The following is a 25,667-nucleotide window of genomic DNA, read 5'->3' as shown; positions in this document are numbered from 1 at the left end:
TTTGGGGTTTGTTTTTGTTTTTGTTTTTGTTTTTTGTTTTGTTTTGTTTTGTTGTGTGTGGGGGTTGTTTTGTTTGTTTGTTGCTGTTGTTTTGGGTGTTTTGTTTTTTTGTTTTTTTTTTTTGTAAGATTGGATATGGTTTGGTATCTGACAACAAACATCTGGGCTACATTCCGCCGGGGAACTCCAGCTACAATCTGCCCAAAGGCACTGGCCCTACCCCTCAAGATCTGTTATAAGACAAGTAAGTAACCATTACCTGCGCAGTCACTCACTTCATGGCATTTGAATCAATGGCATACAGCAAAGAATGTCCGTGGAGAGCCCAGTGTCCTTTTTACATTAATATCCTCAGATGACTTTGAGTGTTTGATTTATATAATTCCCCTTTCAAGTCGATAATTAACAAAAACATAAAAATGCTTCCTGTTGCGTTCACAATATCTAAATATGTCTTTTGAAAAGTCTGGTTTACTTGGAGAATGATTATGAAACAGAATAAAATCATAATCATCACTTTGTCCTAACATCATCAAGTACACCCAAAGCCGAATATTGCTCATTTTGCAACATTCTTTCTTTTTTTTTACTTATCCCTCGACCTCTGCGATCGTTGAGGAGGCACGAGGAATAGTAAGCGGTCGACTTTTTCCATCCGGCTCTATCTTGGGCTGTTGTGAGGAGGTCTGACATGGGTAGAGCTGTCTTCCTTCACATTGTCCGACCAGCTCTTTCTCTGTCGGCCGCGGTAGCGTCCACCTTCTGCAGCGCTCTGCATCACAGTCTTTGCGAGGCAGTCGTGCCGAATAACATGACCAAACCAGACCAGCTTGCGTCTCTTGACCATTTGTAGGAGAGTCACTTGGGGCCCCACACGGCTGGTGACCTTGTTCCGGACAAACTTATTAGTTCGGTGTTCCCAGCCGTGGATGCCGAGCAATCTCCGCAAGCATTTAGTCTCAAAAGCTTGGATTCGCTTTTCTGATTCGGCCAGCACTGTCCAAGTTTCGCATCCATAGAGGAGAATGGAGGTGACGAGAGACCTGAATTGCAATGTACTTTGTGTTGAAGCTAGAGTTGCTCTTCCATATTCTGTTGAGTCTAGCCATTGCTGCTGTGGCTATCCTGGTTCGAATTTCTTGTAAATCGTTGATCCCATGTATTTGAAGCTTGTCACCTCATCTAAGGTCTCTCCATTCATGTTTGCACTTATATTGTTAAGGCTATTGACCATCACTTTTGACTTAGCTGTACTCACTTCCATGCCATAGGCCTCTGCTCTGACAACCAGTCTGTTGGTAAGGTCCTATAATTCTTTGTTAGTGCCTCCCATGAGGTCGATATCGTCCGCAAATCGACGATTACTGAGGGGTCTACCACCAATTGAGATTGAAGTATGGTGGTTCCGTTATAGTGTTTCCTGCATGATCTTCATTTTTTTTTTACCTTCCGCATATTTATGAAACCTGTTCACGCCCAATCCAATAGATTATATCAAAAACTATGATACATTTTGATAAAGAACTATCCAACTTATAATTCATACTCAGTCAGACCTACATTCTCTTTTTGAAAAAAAAAAATGTAGTCGATTACAGTCGAGTTTCCTTGGGTCATTCAGCGAAAACGACACCCACGAGTCATACGGCCCACCAGTTCTACATTAAAAAAAAAACCAGGATTCGTACAACTCACGAGTCATACAGCCTATGAGCTCGACACTAGGCAATTAAGGCCCATGGATCCGACAGTAGGCAAACAAGGCCCACTAATCCGACACTATAGGCAAAAAAAGACCCAGAAGTCCGACATTCCGCAAACAAGGCCATAAGTTCGACGTACATCTCTTGGACTTACTCTTTTTTTTTCTTCTTTTTTTTTCTTTTTTGCTTACAGTCGAACTTGTGGGCCTTAATTGTTTGTCCAGTGTCAGACTGGTGGGCCCTGTTTGCCTACTTTGGGACTCATGTATAGGCCTTCTTTGCCTAGTGTCGAGCTCATAGGCTGTATGACTCGTGGACTGTATGACTAGTGGGCTGTGGTGGACTCGTGGGTGTCGAACTCGTGACGTGCATCTAAGCTTCCTCACTGTTTGTGCTGGATAAAATATTTCTATATTTCAGTGAAAGATGATTTCATGAGGAGGGAATATGTTGTAGCGCATCGCTCACTTCTGCGATATGATTGCAATTATCAATTGAAGTTACACATTTTCTTATGCAAGCACTCTGACACTTTAACGTCACAAAACAAACATTGCACCTTGACCTACAATTGTTGTTACGCCAATTTTACTCGTTGACACGAAAAGTAGTCCTACTCAGGGCCGGCGGAACGTTTTTCAAAGTGGGGGGGGGGGGCAACACCAGCCTCCTCGGAACCATTCCTCCCCCCCCCCCCCCGCCCTCCCCCGGTCGCAGACGCAAGACCGCTGGCCTTAGTCACTCTTCGGTCAGAGTGGAACGACCGAGTGGGGAGAGGGTGTGGGAGGGGGTATCCCCTCCCCCCCCCCCCCCGCACAGCAGGGATATTTTACATTTTCAGACATTAAATTCAGTGGTCTGATGCAGACTTTTTGTGATATTTCTGGATTTTATTCCTATCAAAAAGTAAGAGCAATATTCACGTAATACAGATAACTGAATAACTTCATAATCGCGGTATCTCTGCTCTTGTTCCGTGTGTGCGACATCACTGTGTATGCCTAGTAATACGTGGAAGCTGACGAAGAGGAGGATGACCGGGGGAAGGGTGTTAGAGGGGGGAGCTCCCTCTGACACTTTTAGAACTGAAATAAAACGATCTGACGCACGCTTTTTGTGTGGAATCTTCGGAAAATTGTCAGTCCTATAAGTATGCATGCCCAGTCCAAATCTATGGATGGGAACCAAGAGGGGGAAAGGCAAATTAAAACTTACCAAGCTGGGGAGGGTGAGGATCACCCCTCCATACGAGGGAGTTCTTTGAATAAATATACTTATGCACCATAATTAGGCTTAGTTGCATCCATAATATAAAATACAACGGTCATGGTCAGTGGCGTATCTAGGGAAAACGGCGCCCGGGGCAAGCGCGAAAATTGCGCCCCTAATTTCTAAAAAAGTGTTCAACCCAACCCCATCCCGGTAGGGACCTTAAATCAAGAGCACATGATATGCTTTTCAAGCACTTAAAAGGGGTATTTTGAGAGTGATTTAAATGTAATGAATTTTGATAAATTTTTGCGAGTGAGCGCAGCGAGCGAGCCGAAAATTTTTGCATTTTAGCTTACAAAACATGGAATTCTTGTCATTTTTTGCTTATCAAATCTTACAATTCTAATCAAGATATAGTGACGGCCTGATAGATAACGATTTATACCAACAAACTGAGGACTTAAAAAAAAACTCTAAATTAGTACGCGCGAGTGAGCCGAATTTGTATATTTCCGCGTCATCATCACGTTTTGTTCTTATCACTTTTTTTGTATATAAATTTTGGCGAGCGAGCGCAGCGAGCGAGCCGAAAATTTTTGTATTTCAGCTTATTTTTTGCTTATTAAATCTTACAATTCTAATCAAGATATAGTGACGACTATATAGATAACGATTTATACCAACAAACTGAGGATTTGAAAAAATACTCTGTTTTATAGTACGAGCGAGTGAGCCGAAATTTGTATGTTTCCGCGTCATGATTACGTTTTGTTCTTATCTTTTTTGACTTGTTTTTTTTGGGCCCCCCCCCCCCGTATGTTCGAAACCGTTGGCGTCCTCTTGATGCAATCGGCGATCGCTTCAGAACGAATGAAATTGCAGCCGCTGCTCCGAGTAACACTTTTCTTGCTAAATATAAAATGACATGTGTGAACACAATAGACATTGTCATTTGTCCGCGTCATCGTCACGTTTTTGTTTTTTGTTTTTGTTTTTTGATAAATTTTGGCGAGCGAGCGCAGCGAGCGAGCGAGCCAAAATTTTGTATTTCAGCTTACAAAACATGGAACTCTTGTCATTTTTTGCTTATTAAATCTTACAATTCTAATCAAGATATAGTGACGGCCGTAGAGATAACGATTTATACCACAAACTGAGGACTTGAAAAAATACTCTAAACCGTACGAGCGAGTAAGCCGAAATTTGTATATTTCCGCGTCATCATTACGTTAGATCTTATCTTGTTTGATTTGGGGTTTTTTGCGCCCCTACCCCCCCCCCCCCCCATGTTCAAAACCGTTGGCGCCTTCTTTGATCCAATTGGCGATCTGTTTCAGAACGAAAGAAATTGCAGCCGCTGCTCCGTAAAACATTTTGCCTGCTAAAATATAAAATGACATGTGTGAACACAATAGACATTGTCATTTTGTCCGCGTCATCATCACGTTTTTGTTCTTACCTTCTTTTTTTTATATAAATTTTGTCGATCGAGCCGAAAATTTGTGTATTTCAGTTTACAGAACATGAATTCTTGTGTGAACACAATAAACATGGTCATTTTGTCCGCATCATCATGTTTTGTTTTTATCTTGTTTGATTTGGTTTTCTGCCCCCCCCCCTTTCCGGGCGATTTTTTTTCCTTCTTTTTCTTTTCTTTTTTCTTTTTTTTTCTTCTTTTTTTTTTCTTCTTCTTCTTCGTTTTTTTTTCGTTTTCTGCGCCCCCTAGGAGTGGCGCCCGGGGCACGTGCCCCCCTTGCCCCCCCCCCCTAGATACGCCACTGGTCATGGTGCAGCGGCATCTATTCGTTTTTTTATGGGGGAGGCAAAATTTGGAGTTGGAATATCTGTGCAAGGGAGCGGAGCGACCGAGCGGGGGTGGGGAAGGGTGTGGGAGTGGGGTAATCCCCCTCTTTCACCAGGGAACTTTTGCATTTTCAGACATGAAATTCAGTGATCTGGTGCACACTTTTTAGTGAAAGTTTTGGAGGTGTATTTCCTTTCAAAAAGTATGAGAAATATTCACAGAATACAAATAACTGAGTGACTTAATTATTGCGGTATCTCAGATCTTGTTCCACGCGTGCGCCACCACTTTATAGGCTCAGAGATAAGTATGGATGTTGACGAGGGGGGAGGGTGTGGGAGGGAGTAACTCTCTCAAACACGACCGAGCTTATTGCATTTTTAGAACTGAAATAGTTGTCTGGAATATTCGGAAAATTGTCAGTCCCCCAAGTCTGCATCCGAGTCAAATCTATGGACATTAACCAAGAGGGAGAAAGGTAAATCAGAAATTACCAACCTTGGGAGGTACGAATTGAAATATCTGTGCGGGGGAGCGGAGCGACCGAGCGGGGAGAGGGTGTGGGAGGGGGTACTCCCCTTCCCACACTATATTTTGCATTTTCAGACATGAAATTCAGTGATCTGGTGCACACTTTTTGTGAAGGTTTTGGATATGCTTTTTTTTCAAAAAGTGAGAGAAATATTGACAGATTACAGATAACTGAATGACTGAATCGCGGTATTTCAGATCTTGTTTCGCGCATGCGACACCACTGTGTAGGCTTGGAGATAAGTATAGATGTTGACTAGGAGGAGGGTGACGAGAGGGGGGGGGGTATGGGAGAGGGTAGCTCCCTCCCACACGATGAAGCTTATTGCATTTATAGACCTGAAATAGAACGATCTGACGCACACTTTTTGTGTGGAATATTCGGAAAATTGTCAGTCCCCCAAGTATGCATGCCGAGTCTAAATCCATGGATAGGAACCAAGAGAGGCAGCTGGTGATACTTTTAGAATGGACTCCAAAATATCGTCAAGCTTCATCCCCCCCCCCCTTCTCTCTCTCTCTCTCTCTCTTCTTTTTATATTCCCTCCCAAAATGTCTCCCTCGTTCTCTCTCTCCATCTCTCTTTCTGTCTTTACACACACACTTACACTCACTCATATTCTTTTGTTATTATTGTACAAACATATTATGTTACGTGAAGATAGATATAGATAGATAGATAGATATATGCATTTATATATGGATAGGTAACAGATCAGATAGATAGATAGAGATGAAATTGGACGAAACAGTCAGACCGCAGCACCCGATAATTCGCTCGTATTTATTCAACTCGTATGCAAGCCCGCTCGAGGCTTGCATACGTAATGAGCTGCGGAAGGGGGTTTTGTCCTTGGGCTTTCGGCAACAAAAATACACCTTATATTCACAAATTTGGTATCAAATTCAAGGAAAATATGTAAGCTGTCGTCGCATGTTACTCAAATTATTGTAAATGAAAAATATCATAGCGTAATTTGAGCTTGAAAAATGATGAAAAAAGTAAATTGTGTAGTACACGTTCAAGACGTCAAAAGAATACCAAATTCACCTTGCGTCTCAATGAAAATGCATTATTTGGTAGTCCATCTCTTAATCTTTGTATCTATGTAAATATCTTGATAATATGTTGCTTAATCTGGTCAGGAACCAGTAAATCATACATCAATATCAGTGCTGGTCAGTTTGAAACCGTGCAATCTCAAGAGTAAGCTCTCTCATTGGACAGCGCTTGCATTCAGCGCTTGCATTACGTCATTACGCTACTTCGGTTTCATGCCACGTGCGTGCATAGCGCATGCTTGCATAGAGGCACGCGTGTAGTTCAAGCCAAGTTCAAGTGCTGAATGCAAGCACTGTCTAATGAGAGAGCTCTTTCGCGCCACTGTACACTTTCTGTGGAGCATACTTCCGGCTTAGGAAAAACTGGTATAAGTCATGCTTGCGTCTCCTTGACTCCAATATATGATGAGCATCTAAGTTTCCTCTCTATGAAAAAGCCACAATCACAAACAATAGTTTCTTAATCCGGTCAGGAACCAAAAACGAACTTTAGACGACAAAATCTTCCGTGAAAAGCAGGTAGAATTTACGCAAATTCAACCGATTATATCGTCATGATAAGAACCGATATTATACGCAAATATGGTATCACAATAAAGATCAAAGTCTGGAGAACAAATTGTTGTGACTTATAAACATGATGAATGTATGTACAAGTCGCTACACTGTGAAAACCATAGCCCTGTCGAACTCTCGCAAAATCTCGCATCACGAGACACCTTTCGAACGCAAAGATCGTTAACGAAAGTGCTGAATAAATCTTGCCGCATCGGCTCATTAGCATACGTGCTGCGCACTGACTGGAAAGAAAGCAAGAAGAAGTACTTGTAATCAGATATGGACACATTGTGTTATTGTAAACTGTATGAGTGGAAAGCAAAATAGATAGACACAATCATTGGAATATAGCATTCACTCATGATTGTCTCTGTTTTTATTCTGATGTATTGAAATATGTGATCAAATCATGAGGTAGACAGAGACAAGAAATAGTCAAAATATAGGAATATCAACCCAACGTTTCAACGCTGTGTTCACTATAAAATCGCCTAACACTATGACGAAGGGAATTGTATGATCCGGAAAAAAAGGAGGGGAAGAGTATTTTCAAAACTGATGACAGTTGAACTTTCGATGGTAAAATCTGTAAGCTTTCATAAGTGATTGTTGACTGTCTCTTGTGTGAAAATGCTAAGAAATCTGAAGTCTTCTTCATAACGCTTACGAAAGAGCTGACCAAACACAACACCAGCGTAATGAAAACAGGATTTCGGTTGCATTGATGAAGAGAGTACCCGTCTTACTGGACGAAGCAGAATGGATTCTTTCTGCGGCTTATTTGTATAGCTTCAGTGCTCTGGTTCCTTTGCAGCATGACATTGCAAGAGATAATGACCGTCCATTTATTGGGGTTATCATGTTTTTATCCACAATATTGCCTTTTACCTATTTCCTATGGATTCTGAAGATTCATAAAAGCGGTGCCCGCTCCAGGAATTTTCTCAAGATCCAGAGTTTCCAGAAAAAAAAAATTCCATAATGTGTTCACCTATTCATGATGTCTTCCTTTGGTTCGAAAACGTTCAACAAAAAGCACAATTTGTGTTGTTGTACTGAGAGTAGCTAACTTTAAAGAAGAATATGTAAGTCGCCAGTCGACTGTCTATGTACACTTGTCACATATATGCAAGCATGGTGTTACCGGACACCATGGTATTACCTGACACGCACATTTTTTGCGTACTTATGACATTCTGTACGCGCGAGACTTCGTAGATTAGCCTCACAGAACTTTGTGTGGACCGAAATCGCCAAAAAAAAAAAAAAAAAACGCGACATAAAAATGTAAAAACACGAAGAAATTCACATTTTACCTCAAATTTATAGTTGAGTGACCCGCACCTCGTCATAGTTAATATGTATGCATGTTTGAATCACATTTCACGACTGATATTCTATGAAATCCCACTCACATTCAGGAAAAATGCTGAAGATTCCAATAGAACCAAAAGTTCACTGACCGATATCGGAAATTTGTAGCTATCGTCCTCAAACGCGAACGATGCGGAATAGTTGTGCGCTAAGGGGCCCGCAACTCGTCACCCGCGCGTGCAGCTCCCATAGACAAAGCACGCAAACTAGAAGTAGAGTCTAACCTGTTGTCGATTTCTCACAAGGTTTTGAACTGTTCGAAATGTTCAAGACAGACATTTTACCGTAAAATACGAAATTTGAGCCTCATTTGCCGATTTTTTCTTTGTCATCCGCTCGGTGAGAATGTGTACGGTGATTTGTGGGATGAATTGTGATTCTGGTGCAAGGACTAGGTGCGAAAGACGTCGATTATTTCATTGCGAAAATCGTGTCCGGTAATACAATGCGATTTTGCACCGCGCAAAAAGACAACTTTTTAGACGGGTATGTTTGAAGCATATTTTCTTAAGACTGAAGCGAACAATTGACATACGTAGGCTGAATTCGTAATTTCCTGGAGTCTGTGAATAAGTAGTGTTATTTTTAGCCGAAATTTCATCCTCCGAGTACGGAATTCAAAGCCACGAAAAAAAGCGTCCGGTAATTGGATCTATCATCCTACTTTATATGAGTAAAAATACTCAGAAACTCTGTTGAGCAGTCTCTGAAAATCTAACTTCATAAAGTCTTTTTAGTTTTCCGATTCTTTTTAACGTGTGGGCTTTTCATACCGTTTTGAAAAGCCCATACGTTAAAAAGAATCGGAAGTTCCTTGGACCTATTCATAACAATATCAACTTGAAACGGAATTACGCTCCAGCAGCACAAAGAGGGTAAATGAAAGTGAGAGGGGCGTTAATTTCACAACGCTAAATAGGATTTACTCGTGATCTTAAAACGAAGTTCTTGAAGTTGCCGTTTATCTGTATATTCTAAATATTGCTACAATTAAGCGTTAAAAAGGACTTCATCTTTATCAGGAAAAGAAGAATGTGGATATCTTGACATATTCATCAAAATATGTATATAGTTGGGGCCTAAGGGCTCAAAATGGGTTGTTTGGTTCAGATTCTTCCAAAAGCACCAAATTTGGCTCATAGGTCCCTTGTACCATACTCTTTCGATTTTTGATGGGCGCCAAGACTAAAAACCCTTGGGGCCGCCATATTTGTAAAATCCAATATGGCCGCCATCCGGGTTAAAGGTCAACTGCAGTTACAAATTGAAAAGGTTGATTAAAGTTATGAATCCCATGTGGAAGATTTAACGGGGTTAGAGAATGTGATTCTAAATATCATTTTTGCAATTCAAGGTCACTATCACGTCTCAAGGTCAGTTACAAGGTCAAATAAGGATCAAAACAGGCATTTTGGGCATTTTTCGAAATGGCGTCTGTGAGCATTCAATTGCAATTCACTGGTACCCCTATTTTGTCCCATTTGTCATCTCTTCCATACTCCTTCAATGGCCAATTAGGGCCAAGAGCGGTTCCACCCCTACATATTACCAATAATGAGTATGACAAATAAATGAAAAATTATATTTGATATATATATATATATATATATATATATATATGTATATATGTATATATGATATAGTGAAAACTTTGAGCATAGAAAACGGGTTTCCATTGGTTTCGTGTTCTTTTCTCATTTTCTTTGCTCAATGTTTTCACTAATTATCATTTGTTTCAATATATATATATACCGGGTGTCCCAGAAAAAGCGGAACGGTGGATTTTCAGTACCTTGCGTTCCAAAAGTGATATATTTTTTGACATCATTAGAAAGAGCATCTTCCGCAGAAGACCATGATACCAAAATCATTAAATTTGGTTCAGCACTTTCTATTCTACGCCAATTTCTGTAAATGCAGTCATTTTCAATTTTTTGCGACTTATGAGATAATAATTTGGGTGCGACACGCGTTCCATACGGTGAATTGTGTAAGCTCGTTGATCCATGTCAACAAAAGATAACGCTTTCATATTGGGAGCGCGCACACACACACTCACTTTTTTTTCCTGGCCCGTGCCCAATGTGAAAGCTGTATCTATTCTTTTGTTGACATGGATCACCGCGCTCACACAATATTCACCGTATGGATCGCGTGTCGCACTCAAATCATTATCTCATAAGTCGCAAAAATCCGGCGAAATTTGATAATGACTGCATTTTCAGAAATTGGCGTAGAATAAAAAGTGCTGAACCAAAGTTAATGATTTTGGTATCATAGTCTTATGCGGAAGATGCTCTTTCTAATGATGTCAAAAGATATATAATATTTAGACCGCGAAGTACTGAAAATCCACCGTTCCGCTTTTTTTGGGACACCCGGTATATATATATATATATAAGTATATATAAATACGGCCACCATCCTATTCCAAGTTGCTGAATCAGGGTGCAATGGCAAAGACGGTAATAAACACACCTAATCTTATTTTGTCTTCATTTTTCATTCTGACGAGATGGCTGGATAGCCCGTATGCAACTAGCTGGTCTGTTTGTATAGCTGGCCAGTTGTATGTACTTGGGGTGGACCCCTTTACCGGGTTATGCACCTTGAGTTTTCCGATAACGGAATGTCGATTCGAGATCTTTTCATGTGTCTGGGTTTGTGATTCTTTCACAAACGGGACTTCCACTTTTTTATATCCTAGTGATGAGGTGCAAAGTGTTGTGCCTCTACTAGAGGGGACATTATGACAACTCACACCATTGCTCAGCTAGACTTGAGATAAATGGGATTCGAACCCGCGCCAACACAAGTCTTTAGACCGGAAGTCATACGCTACCGACTGAGCCACCTCGTCACCTTTCGTGGTCAATTATACAACTTTCTAGCTGGCAAGCGATATGATTCTCCTCCTGCTGAAATTGGTGTATGCCTTCTCTCCCTTGACAAGACAGCGTCTGCTTCTTCATTGCAGGAAGCAATGGCCGAAGCTTAGATTCCAGGGAATTGAGCTCCTCTATCCAGGTCAGACCAGTATTCTAGGGGCAGTTAACTAAATTCGACCAGTAGAGTCCTTTAATGGTATTATCTTATCAGAGTAGGTGAAGACAATTCAGCTGAAGGTTTTTTCCTATCTTTTTTTAGTCTCTCTTTATCAAACGAAACCGTTTCTTTACTGAAGGCGCAAATGACTAGGGAAACTGAACACCTATTGATCTTGTATGGGATACTGATCCTAAAGAAAATAAGCTTGACATTTTTGCGCAGCAATAATGTGCAGTCCTCTGGTGAGATGATGATGGCACCACTAGAATCTCAAATCATGATTGGAACAGCACCTGAAAATTAAGACTGAAAACGAAGAACTGCCCTCACTTATCAGAGCACAGATTTCCAAGAATAAATGGGACGGAAAACTCATCCTGAGCACCTGATTCGAGACGGTAACATCCAACAGGAATTGTGATCTCACAACCCTTCAGCTTTCGAACAACTTAGATGAGATCTACGCAAAGATATCCTTACATAGGATGACAAAATGTTTTCTGAAAGTATTTTCTGAAAACAGAATACAATTGCACTGATGAGCATAACATCACATTTTCGGCAGTCTGTTTTTTTTAATCCCTTTGATCTGAGAGAGTTACGGGTGGGTCGTGGTATTGGAAAGACAAAGGCCTTTTCAGCTCTTTCCTGTACAGCATACCTTTCTTCCAGACCCCAACATCAAGCACTGACAGGGTGCAACATTACTTCAGATTTTCTTTGGTGTGGCATGCAAAATGCCTAAGTATTATGGGTCAGCAAACAGAGCTCACTGACACATTAACTACGTTGTACTTTAATAATCGTGCTCATGTGCAGCAAGGACTGATGAGCAACAAGGTTTATGGGGCAGCCAGCGTCAACGAGGGTAGGCATCATCTCGTCATAACGTGGGAGTAGATCATCAGAAACCACCTATCTGCTCAAGCGGCGTTGTATCAACATTTCGAAGATGAGTGCTGCTACAAGTGAGTTTCTACTGGAATCATGACAGCATGGGTCATGATGTGATCCCTGACTTCAGGAAGTGGAGTTGGAGTAAAGGTGGCACAGGTATATGGCAATTACTACACACAGAGAAATTAGGGTTCTATTAGGGTTCTTATTTTCACCCTACGAGCAAATCTAACTAAAAGGCACCTTATAGGGTTCGGGATGGATGTAGGGGTGCAAATCCGAACCCTAAAGGGAGCCAAGTCTTAAGGGTTCGAATTTGGAACCATTCCATAGTCTTTCCCGAAAGCTGACATGTGGGTGTTGAATGGTGTTTGCTTGAAATGCCACACTATTTTTGGATATTATCGTATATTTTTATTTGAAAATATAACTACACGTTGTTAAAGAGTAACAGTGTCATCAGTAATACTGTACTAAAAAAATTACTACTTGAATCAAACATTTGTTTTTTCTTCTCTCACCGGGATCAAGAATATCATTTCAATGACGTTATCATAGAGTACACGTATTATGCGTGCACGCGTGGACCGTTGAGCACTTGGTCAATGGCAAAGCTAAAATCGCATGCGCACGCCACGCCGTTGGTCGCGCGGTATACGTACGTACGTGCATACTACTGACGTTCCTCGTTTGAAATGGATAGACGACCGTGAGGTTGGGATGATGAATTAATCTTTTTGATGAGCCAAACGTTGTGAGTAGATAGTTGTACTGTAATTCCGTTGAAAATATTACACAGTAATCGATGATGATATGTGTGAATTATGCTAATCGAATGCTGAGTGGTGAAAACTGATGCGAAAGAGTTGTATCGAGGTACATGTGTACTAACATGTCAGAAGTGCGATCATACATACAGTAAAGCATAGCGAATAAGTCCATGAAAGTGCACGGTAATACGGAAAGCCTCAACCAAGGTACTAACTACGACCAACAGCCCCATACGCATAGCGTAATTACGCTATGCGTATGGGGCTGCTGGACGCAGTTACCAAGGTACGTACGTAAATAGGTGACCGGATAAAGTCGCATCATTTTCGTTAATGGGAATTATTACGTTTGAGCCGAGTTGAGGCTCAGTTGGATATTGGTTTCTGTGAAGTTGACACGAAGAACGATGTAGGCATGTATGATGTGCCTAATGAAGAAAAATAGCCTTCCTGGTTCATTTAGGAGAATTTAAGACATGTATGAAGATTGAAGTCAGAAAATTTAGGTTGGCCTTGACTCCTTGTTGTCTATCAATGAAAATAGAATGTGTGTTATAAATCAGCAATGCCATAGTCACAGAGCATAAGCAATGATACACGATATGTGAATTTAGATAATATCTACTGGAGAAGTTGCATGTGCTAGACATGACATAAAATAAGTCACACAAACAAGGTATGTAAACGGTAAATCACTTCAGAAGTACAACTATACTTGATCCCATACTTTAGCAGGTAGATATTCCAATATTGATTTATGTTGAACTTTGTTTTATTCAATTACAGGTTGAACCTTGCTGATCCATGCTGATGCATGGTGTTAGCTTGGTCTCATACTGGGCCAAAGGGACCTGTGTTTGATTGATTATTTATCATCGAGTTCACTATGCATAAAGTTCAATAATGGTCTTCAGGATGAGTGATGCAGGTCAAACTCGAGAGACTGGTGAGCCATATAAGATGCCAGAGCTGGAGATGGAAGATGTTCAGGATGTCAATCCTGGTTCCCCGTTGAGTCAGTGTGGAAGCCATGCCAGTCCTTCTGAGAGTGATGGCCAGAAGGGCATACTATTTGGCAGCTGAAGCAGGTGCCAAAGAAACGCATCAAAAACTAGAGCTCGAGGAGTTTCGACTTATGCAGCGTAAGATGAGATTAGCTATGAAGACCAAGCTGCAGGTTGCTGAAGCAGAGGAGCAGATATACCTTGACTACGAGAACAAGAAGTTGGGAGTCGGCTTTCCTGTGAAAGCAGAGGATGAAACCTTGCTGTACCCAACTGAATGCGCCAACCAACCAGTACACACGAGTACACCGATTTCCCCGACTAGAGAAGTAGCAAAAACGTTATTTTCAAATTTTCTTTGACTTTTAGCAGATATAGTCCAAAAGCCAATAAGATCATCAGCATCATGTAGTATCCCTGAACCAGGTTTGATGAAAGCTCATCAATTTTTCCGTAGATACATCCGCACAGACCGGGAGACAGACAGGCAACCTGAAAACATATGCCTCTGGCACCATTCAGGGCGGAGGCATAATAATGAGACTCCTATGTCATAGGCTATGTCATGTATGTATAAACCATATAAAATTTGAGACGGGTCACATTGAATCCCCCCCCCCCCCCATTAGAATTGCTAAACACCACGGCTCTAGAAACATCTTTCCATTTTAATCCAGAAAGTAATCACCTCCCTGTTTTTAGCCGAGGGTGAGCATGAAGCCACTCCATGAAATGAAGATTAGCATTTTTTTTTGTGCAAAATATATGTGACAATGTCTAATTTCATAGATAACGATAACTATTTATTCTGTCTTCTAAACTGTTGTCAGGTTATTCCCTTTTTTAGAATGCACTGGGCTTGAATATTTACAAGAATACTCTAAAGAAATATATAATAGAAAAATACAAGAGAACGAACTTGCAAATTACAAATTTAAACACAACCTAAAGAGAACTTGACTTCTATTCACTTTTATCTTTTTTTTTTTTTTGGGGGGGGGGGGTGGATTATGGATGAAAATATGAATCTGCTAATGGATATGAAATACTCAAATTATGCTTTCCATTATATTTCATACTAGATGGGGTTAGTTTGTATTGTTCATATATTAGATATTTCTTCACCATCGATAGCCTCAGTGCTTCAATAACACATGCACACTTTGAATTTATTGTTTAAGTTGGGAACAAAAAAAAAATAAGTCGCCTGCTGTTTTTTGTAGTAGACAGCCACACAATGTATGTCAATTTTGGGCAATCTCTGGCAATGCAATGTCATAAGTGGAGTAGCTTTGTGACACTTGACAAAAGCATGATTTTCTCACAAACCCTTTATGTATATAAGGATTGAAAAATAGAGTTTGTTCCAAAACCTGAGAAAACTCAACATATCATAATAATATCTACTTTTTTGCATATAAAAGAACACTGGACTTCACTCTTTAAGAAGGCAGAAGCTATTATCATTGCCCTTACATACGTCAGTGACTTGTTGAGGAAATGTGCATGTTTTTCCTAAAAGAAAAAAATTGTGAAATTCTCTTTAGGTTTTCCTTGAATTGTTCTACGCATGTGACATCATAAACTCTTCTCACTCTGCTGCGACTGCACAAATGATTTAAAGATTATTAACTTTTGAACTGAATGTCCGCTTTTCATTTTTTTTACTGATGTGTTCTAATAGTATAAGCCAGTTCGGGGTACCTGTTTGAGCATGTGCGGAAAAAGGTTATTTGTACCGAGAGACAGGTTGGTTTTTTTAATTTCACTGAGATAAGCATCTGTAATGCTAGGATTATTCATGGAATCCTTATAAATGGTGCCTGCCAGTACATCCACTTGACAGCAAGCCTGGTATTTGGCAATGTTAACACACAAAAAAAGTTTGTTAACATATTCAAAACAGCACTTAATAAAATAGAAGTGTTGATTGACGAACCATACTGGTCACTTCATCTACACTGGTTAGGTTCATTCTTTGTTTGAATATGAGTTCCATAAATGGATATGGTGGGCAAGCTGTTGCATTATGTCACTTTGAATTGAGTGAAGTGCCTAACCAACTGAGAAAAATGAAAGGTCAGTTGTACCTATGTGCACATGAGCTATCTCCGGACTGGCTTATTGCTGCGCATTCACTCAATCCACATGTATAGGTCTATATGAAGGTGGACTTGCCCTCTAACTCTGATTATAAATTTAAGCTTTCTTTAAGTAGGTTGTATAAAGTGCTGATATATTTGTGTAAGGTTTGGTGAAAATTAAGTGTTAAAATGATTGGAAGAGTTGTGAGACTGTAACATCAAAACTTGAGGTATTTCTCATGCATGATCATGAATCTCTGTAAAATATTGATGGTAATACATGTAGTAATAATGATAATGATAATAATAATAATAATAATAATAATAATAGTAATAATAATGATGATGATAGTAATAATAATATATTTTGCTTCTGATCATTATGCTTGTGATGGTGCCAATACCAATACCTGCTTTATGAATGTGAAAAATCGACTGCTCTTTACAATATTTTGAATGTTGGGGCTAAACTGCATACATTTTGTAATTATATTTATGGTCTACTGAGTACAATGTGCTTCTTGTTTCCATCGCTTGAAAAAAACAACAATGTGTCAAAAAAAAATTTTTTAAACTTGTCTCACAAGACATATTCCTTCCTCTTTATGTCCAGTTTGTCATACCACTGATTGGTTAACTTTATTTTCCCTGTCTGAGGTAACATTTTCTGTGGAATTGTTAATGTTAATTTGATGCAATGCAAAATGTTTTCAGATGTGCTATTCTGCCCAAGATTTATAACTGGGACATATCTTTAGCTGTGTGCATAAAAAAGTAACCAAATTTAGATGTGCATTCTTCATTTTTGATTCTTTTTTTCACCTTTCTTATCATTGGTGTAATTGTATATGAAAAACAAAATGTGAAGTATACTAACTGTATAATGGGGCACATTCGCTAGCTCTCAAGTTTGGAATTGGATGGAATATGTCAGTACAAGTAGTGAGTTTCAAATATATATGACAGAACTTTGCCATACCCTTCATTGTTTTGGCAATAACTTGTGTACGAGAAATCAGAGTTGACATATCGCTGTTAATGTCTAAGAGCGTCATAAAGGTGCTTTTGATTACCGTAAGATGTGCCGGTAAATTCAAGGTACATATCTATGATCCATTCTAGAAGTAGAAGGACAATGTGAAAGATATTTGTCACATAGTTTACTATTACTCTGCACAAGCTTCAGGGATTTTTTAAATAAAAAGAATTAGTGCTTTTTGTCAATGTGGTAATTTCCTTTAAAAGAAGAAAAAGTAATCATTTGATGGAAAGAACGATTACTTATTTCTTTTTCAATGTACTGACCAAATTTCATACATTTTTGATTTACATTGCCCTTTTTATGACAAAATATGCATCTCGTATTAGAATTTGTAGAAATACAATGTATATTTGATGTTCACTTTAAAGTAAACCATGAAAAAGAAAATCGCTGTTAACTTGTCCCTCTTCCATGAGACATATATTAAAATGTTAATAATTTATATGTAAGTATGCACTGTATTCATCATGTTTATGTTCTATTTGTTGTTAAATTGAAGTCTCTGACTTTATATTTCGAAAGATTGTGGATTTAATTGACTGAGAAACTGTGTGTAAATCTATGCATGCTATTTTGCGTCATGTCTGGAGTGTTGCCTTAGGTAATTGTTTGTGAAGTCAGTGAAGGCATCCAGTAGACATTAGGTAATTGTTTATGAAGTCAGTGAAGGCATCCAGTATATAATTATTTTGGTTTAAAAAAAAGGTTATAATTTTCACCATATGGGGTGCAGAAAGGTAACCCTATATAGAGACGTGTGCAAATTGTATTGCATCCTATATTGCGGTGACTTTATCACCCCATAGGGTGCAAAATTACAACAATAACAATATGAACCATAATGGGTGCAGGTATGAGGTGTAGAAAGGGAACCCTGTATAGAGGTCCATATTTGCACCTTATAGGATGTTGAATATAGGGTGCTAAATAACCCCCCAAAATAGAACCCTAAATGGAGCCGCCGGTGTTACAACGATATGAACCAGAAAGGGAGCAAATTTGCACCTGAATTTTTGTTCACCATATGGGGTGCAGAAAGGGAACCCAATGGAGGGGTGCAAATATGCACCAGATATGGTGTTGAATATAGGGTGCTAAATAAGCACCCCCAAAAATAGAACCCTAAATGGAGCCGCTGGTGTTACAACGATATGAACCCTATTGGGTGCAGAAAGGGAACCCAATGGAGGGGTGCAAATATGCACCATATATGGTGTTAAATATAGGGTGCTAAATAAGCACCCCAAAAATAGAACCCTAAATGGAGCCGCTGGTGTTACAACGATATGCACCCTGTAGGGTGCAAATTAGAACCGTAATTTCTCTGTGTGTAGTACTATCAGCCACTCTCCGCAATGCTTCAGTACCAAATTTCATTCTTCTGCACTACAGCTGTTTGAAGGCATGCATTGGGAGGTAGAAAACATAGAAATGGAAAAAAATGAATGAAATGAATGAATGAATGAAGGTGAAAATGCACAATGTAGAGCAGGTGTCAGACGAGCCATGGTCAGTAGTTTCGTATTGATGCAAACGTAAAGTGGGGGGGGGGGATTGAGGGCCTGTAGAGCCCACTAACGTCAAAACAACCACTAATGTCATAACACGTCGACGACAAATGTCAAAACAACCACTAATGTCATAACACGTCGACGACAAATGTCAAAATCGGATTAACCACTAAAATGTCATAACACGTCGACGACAAATGTCAAAATTTCCAAATTTACCGTAATGTCATGACGCGTCACAAGGGCGGATCCAGGAATTCCACAAAGGGGAGGCGCCTTTACAAAATCAAAGGCTGGCGCGACCCTCTCCCCCTCCCCCATTTTCTTATTTTTATTTATGTTGTGTTGACACAATAAAGAGAGGGGGCACTTAAGGGGGATGCGCCCCCTCTAAATCCGCGATTGCGTCAATTACAAATATCAGTATTGGATTAACCACAAATGTCATAACCCGTCGACCACAAATGTCATATCGCGTCACAGGGGCGGATCCAGGAATTCCGTAAAGGGGGAGGGGGGCGCCTTTACCAAGATTAAAGGCTGGCGCGAACCCCCCCCCATTTCTTATTTTTGTTTCTGTTGTTTTAACATAATAATTATAGTGAGGTTGCACCAGATGGGGATGCGGCCCCTCTCAATCCATCATTGCGTCAACCACAAATGGAAAACCCCGTTGCTTCCATTAGAAGGGCGGATCCAGGAATTCCGTAAAGGGGAGGGGAGCCTTTACAAAATGAAAGGCTGGCGCGACCCTCCCCCTTTTCTTCTTTTTTTTCTGTTGTGTTGACGAAATAAAGAGAGGGGGCTCTAAGGAGGGGGGTGCGTCTTCTCTAAATCCGCCATTGCGTCAACCGCAAATGTCAATATTTGATTAACCACAATGTCATAACACTTCGAACACAAATGTCATAACGCGTCACAGGGGCGGATCTAGTAATTTCGTAAAGGGGGGGGGGAGCTTTACAAAATCAAAGGCTGGCGCGACCTCCCTTTTCTTATTTTTGTTTCTGTTGGTTTAACCTAATAAAGTGAGGGTGTGTATCACCCCTAAATGTAATATCGACCCTAAATGTAATACGCTTTAACCCTAAATGTAATACGCCTTAACCCTAAATGTAATAACAACCCTAAATGTAATACGTATTAACGCTAAATGTAATAATCGAGTCAACCCTAAATGTAATACATTTCAACCCTAAATGTAATAACCAGAGACAACCTTAAATGTAATACATGTCAACCCTAAATGTAATATCGACCCTAAATGTAATACTTTTTAACCCTAAATGTAATATCGACCCTAAATGTAATACATCTTAACCCTAAATGTAATACACCTTAACCCTAAATGTGATAACAACCCTAAATATAATACATTTCAATCCTAAATGTAATATCGACCCTAAATGTAATACATCTTAACGCTAAATGTAATATCGACCCTAAATGTAATACATCTTAACGCTAAATGTAATAACAATCCTAAATGTAATACATTTTAACGCTAAATGTAATAACAATCCTAAATGTAATTCATGTCAACCCTATTAAATGTAATACATTTCAACGCTTAATGTAATTACGACCTTGAATTTCATACACCTCATTATAGAGAGTGTAACCAATGCAGAGTATCGGGCAAAATGTCAGGGGGTATACAAAAGGGATATGACGAAACCTCCTCTCGCACTCTTGATAGAACGGCAATAGTTGCTCAGACTTGTTTTCGTTGTTTGCCCAGGTAAAATCACACAGTCTTATCAAATCCATTGTTTGCTGCAAAGTTAATGAGGTCCATGTGACATAGTTTTTAAATCTATTACCTTTATCATACAATCACACAAACATTTTGTATTCCAATCTTTATGCAGTGTTCATGATTGCTTAGAGTTTTGTTGAAAAAGAAAAAAAAATGGGCAAAAGTTAAGTCAGTTTGCCTTACTCATACATTCATATATCATAGGAAAGTCAGGTGACTCAAAGATGATAAAAAAAGACATCTATTTCCGTTTGCTTTACTGGCATTTTTAAATTTATTTCGTGTACCCCCCCCCCCACCACGACCAATGTATTGTCCCAGTTTCGTGTCACTCAGTATAGTAGTGATTGCCAGGAGTAGTGAACAATGTCATGAGGCTAATATTTCGGACAGTGATTTGCTGCCATGTCAATGTGTGACAGATATTTCGTCATTGAAACATTACATAGATAATGATGGTTCATAAAAAATTTGCGAAATCTTTCCAAATCATTCTACTTTCTAATTTTCTCAATCTACTCGCTCTATCATCCCGCTTCATCAGTAGGTATAAGTGTTTTTTTTTCTTGCAATATCATTCATATTCGGAATTTCCTTGCAAAAATTTTTTGCCCATTTTTTTTCTTTTTCATTAAAAACTGTAAACAATCATGAACACTGAATAAAGATTGGAATACAAAATGTTTGTGTGATTGTATGATAAAGGTAAGAGATTTAAAAAAAAACTATGTCAAATGGACCTTAACTTAGCAGCAAACAAAGGAATTAATAAGACTGTATGCTTTTTACCTGGGTAAACAACAAAAACAAATCTAAGCAACTATTGCTGCTCTTTCAAGAGTGCTATAAAAAGTTGCGTCATATCCCCTTCATATACCCCCTGACCTTTTGCCCGATTTTCTGCGTTGGTTACACTCGCTGTAATGAAGTTTTTAAATTTAGGGTCGTAATTACATTAAGCGTCAAAATGTGTCACATTTATTTTGTAGGGTTGACATGAATTACATTTAGGATTGTTATTACATTTATAGCGTTAAGATATATTACATTTAGGGTCGATATTACATTTAGGGTTGAAATGTATTACATTTAGGGTTAAGGTGTATTACATTTAGGGTCGATATTACATTTAGGGTTAAGATGTATTACATTTAGGGTCGATATTACATTTAGGGTTAAAAAGTATTACATTTAGGGTCGATATTACATTTAGGGTTGACATGTATTGCATTTAGGGTTGACATGTATTACATTTAGGGTTACAGTTGAACCTCTCGTATCCGGACAAGTCGGGACCGGGGCTCATCCGGATAAGGGATTTGGCCGGATACGGGAGACTCAATGCTTTATACAACATGTACATATACATACACATGTACTGATGTAGCCCATTGTAGTACCACATGTAGTAATGTGTATACTGCAACCGTTTCATTGTTACACTCAGTAACAGACCCCAAAATAGAGGTTCGTGTTTGCAAGAATGAAATCATTTTCTTTTATAAATTCTTGGGATGATTTACCTAAATAATCATTAAGAAATGTATCAAGTAGATCTTGAAAATACACAGTACGAGTCGACGAAACTACGCTTCAAATTTCGATCATCACGGCTCGGCAAAGTCGACAGTAGGTCGCCATTGTTAGATGGTCCCCCTCTCTCTCTTTGTGTGTGTACTGTGCGTGAACAATTTTTAAGTGTTCAATATCATTCGTTGCTCAGCCAATGACTCGAAACAATGCATGTCTATCTAGTCATATCGACGGTGGTGTATGGACCTATATGTGGCAATGCGATATGAGAGGACTCGAGCGCATAATCTGTCCATGTTCTTGCGATGATTTGAGGATGTTTGGGGATGTTAAAATGTCTGAAGGTAAGCAATTCGGAAGGAAATTTGATGTAATGTATGTTAATCATGTTGGAAGTAATATGTAATTCATGTGTGTTTGTGTAGGAGTTCTCAAGGAGTTGGGAATCCCCCTTTCCTCCCGTAATCATTTAAAAAAAAAAATCACGGCGAGATCGCGTCCGTATAAAAGAGAGATCCGGATAAAGGGAGGCCGGATAAAAGAGGTTCAACTGTATCTCCGGTTATTACATTTAGGGTTAAAATGTATTACATTTAGGGTGGACTCGATTATTACATTTAGCGTTAAAATGTATTACATTTAGGGTTGTTATTACATTTAGGGTTAAGGTGTATTACGTTTAGGGTCGATATTACATTTAGCGTTGATATTACATTTAGGGGTGGTACAGGGTGCATTAGAGGGGGAAGCGCCCCCTTTCGATCCATCGTTGCGTCAACAACAAAAATTTGGGAAAACTCAATGCTTGAAATTATGGGGGCGGATCCAGGAATTTTGTAACGGGGAGGCGTAATTATTTACAAGAAAGTCAAAGGGTGGCGTGACCTTCCCCCTCCCCATTTTCTTCTTTTTATTTCTGTTTTGTTGACAAAATAGAGAGAGGGGCACTAAAGGGGGATGCGCCCCCTCATAATCCGCGATTGAGTCAACCAAAAGTCAAAATCAGGAATAAACCACAAATGTCATATAACACGTCGACCACAAATGTCATAACGCGTCACAGGGGTGGATCCAGGAATTCCGTACGGGGGGGGGGGGGGCGCCTTTACAAGATCAAAGGCTGGCGAGACACTTCCCCCCCCCCCCCATTTCTTATTTTTGTTTCTGTTGTTTTAACCTAATAGTTATAGTGAGGGTGCACCAGAGAGGGATGCACCCCCTCTCGATCCATCATTGCGTCAACCACAAATATCACAACTCATTGCTTGCATTACGGGGGAGGATCCAGGAATTCCGTAAAGTGGTGGCTCCTTTACAAAATTTAAGACTGCCGCTTTAACTGTCGTTTAAACAAAAGAAATGAAAATATATTAAAAAGAGGGAGGGGGAAGTCGCCAACCTTTCATTTTGAGAAGAATGTATATACTTATATATACGTATATACTCACTATAATTATTAGGTTAAAACAACAGAAACAAAAATAAGAAAAGGCTGGCGTGACCCCCCCCCCCCGTTATTTTATCTTTATTTCTATTGTTTTAACATACTATAGTGAGGGGGAACCAGAAGGGGAAGCGCCCCCTCTCGATCCATGATTGCGTCAACCTCAAATATCAAAACTCATTGCTTGCATTACGGGGGCGTATCCAGGAATTTCGTAAAGGGGAGGCGGCTTTACAAAATAACAGGCTGGCACGACCTTTGCCCCCCCCCCCCCATTTTCTTATTTTTATTTTTGTTGTGTTGAAAAAAAAGAGAGGGGGCACTTAAGGGGGATGCACCCCCTCTAAATCCGACCACGTAATGCAAGCAATGACTTTTGATATTTGTGGTTGACGCAATGATGGATCGAGAGGGGGCGCATCCCCCTCTGGTGCACCCTCACTATGATTATTAGGTTAAAACAACAGAAACAAAAATAAGAAATGGGGGGAGTGTCTTTCCAGCCTTTGATTTTGTAAAGGCGCCCCCCCCCCCCTTTACGGAATTCCTGGATCCGCCCCTGAGACGCGACTCGACATTAAATTTTGTGGTCGACGTGTTATGACATTTGTGGTTAATCCCCGATTTTGACTTGTGGTTGACGCAATCGTGGATTGAGAGGGGACGCATTCCCCTTTAGTGCCCATCTCTTTATTTGGTCAACACAACATAAATAAAAAGAAGAAAATGGGGAGGTGGAAGGTCCCGCCAGCCTTTGACTTTGTAAAGACGCCTCCCCTTTACAAAATTCCTGGATCCGCCCCTGTATAATGCAAGCAATGAGTTTTTGCATGGTGGTTGAAGCAATGATGGATCGAGAGGGGGCGCTTCCCCCTCTCGTGCACCCTCAATATATTAGGTTAAACCAACAGAAACAAAACAAAAAAAGAAAAGGGGGTCGCGTCACCCTTTGAATTTGTACAGGCGTCCCCCCCCCCCCTCCTTACGGAATTCCTGGATCCGCCCCTGTGACGCGTTATGACATTTGTGGTCGACGTGTTATATGACATTTGTGGCTAATCCATAGAGCTGTAAATGGAGCTGTATGTGTGAATCCAATATTGATATTTGTGGTTGACGCAATCGCGGATTTGGAGGGGGCGCATCCCTCTCTGGTGCACCCTCACTATAACTATTAGGTTAAAACAACAGAAACAAAAATAAGAAATTGGGGAGGAAGTGTCTCGCCAGCCTTTGATCTTGTAAAGGCGCCCCCCACCCGTACGGAATTCCTGGATCCACCCCTGTGACGCGTTATGACATTTGTGGTCGACGTGTTATATGACATTTGTGGCTAATCCCCGATTTTGACTTGTGGTTGACGCAATCGTGGATTGAGAGGGGGCGCATCCCCCTTTAGTGCCCATCTCTTTATTTGGTCAACACAACAGAAATAAAAAGAAGAAAATGGGGAGGGGGAAAGTCGCGCCAACCTTTGACTTTGTAAAGACCCCTCCCCTTTATAAAATTTCTGGATCCGCCCCTGTAATGCAAGCAATGAGTTTTTCCATATGTGGTTGAAGCAATGATGGATCGAGAGGGGGCGCATCCCCCTCTGGTGCCCGCTTTCTTTTCTTTTCTTTCTTTTTTTATAATTATTAGGTTAAAACAACAGAAACAAAAATAAGAAATGGGGGAGTGTCTCGCCAGCCTTTGATTTTGTAAAGGCGCCCCCCCCCCCCCACCCTCCCCCTTTACGGAATTCCTGGATCCGCCCCTGTGACGCGATATGACATTAAATTTTGTGGTCGACGTGTTATGACATTTGTGGTTAATCCCCGATTTTGACATTTGCGGTTGACGCAATCGCGGATTTCATTTCATTTCATTTCACTTCATTTCATTCTCCTTTATCCAACAGAACACAACACAGTATGAATTAGGTTATTATCACAATCGTATACACACAACTTGGAAATGATATCAAATGATACAATAATAAAGTTACATATATATGCATGTATAAGCAAAATAATACAAGTCTATGTTTCAGTTGAAAAAAAAGGAGAACTGAGAGGTCCACTAAAACGCAAGCTTGTAGATTGTGAACCACTCAAGAAACTCTAACGAAATACTTATTTGTATATGCTTAACACAAGTATAATTTAAACGAGACGGAACAAAACAGGAGACACACATTAACATGACACGACTAGACAGAAAGGTGGAAAATGGAAGGAAGGAAGAGAATGCCTACTCGCTGATCAAAGAAACGAAAGAGGGAATTGAAGAGGGAATTGAAGAAATGCTTTACACAGCCCATGGTTGAATACAGCCGTGTAAAGAATATGA

General features: G+C 39.9%; 1 protein-coding gene across 1 annotated transcript; it reads right to left on the bottom strand.

Annotated features, from left to right (window-relative positions):
* Positions 1-661: 661 nt before the first annotated feature.
* Positions 662-23,486, bottom strand: LOC139741823 (uncharacterized). The gene is made up of 2 exons (XM_071652406.1): positions 23,441-23,486; positions 662-996 (listed from the first exon to the last, which is right to left on the bottom strand). Exons 1-2 carry the CDS (start codon positions 23,484-23,486, stop codon positions 662-664), a joined length of 381 nt encoding a protein of 126 aa, XP_071508507.1.
* Between the last annotated feature and the right edge of the window lie 2,181 nt (positions 23,487-25,667).

The sequence above is a fragment of the Diadema antillarum genome, unplaced genomic scaffold, assembly GCF_040938485.1.
Source record: "Diadema antillarum isolate AM-2024a unplaced genomic scaffold, OU_Dant_1.0 seq00000955_RagTag, whole genome shotgun sequence".
NCBI lineage: Eukaryota > Metazoa > Echinodermata > Echinoidea > Diadematoida > Diadematidae > Diadema > Diadema antillarum.
This window is presented reverse-complemented; position numbering and strand designations above follow the sequence as displayed.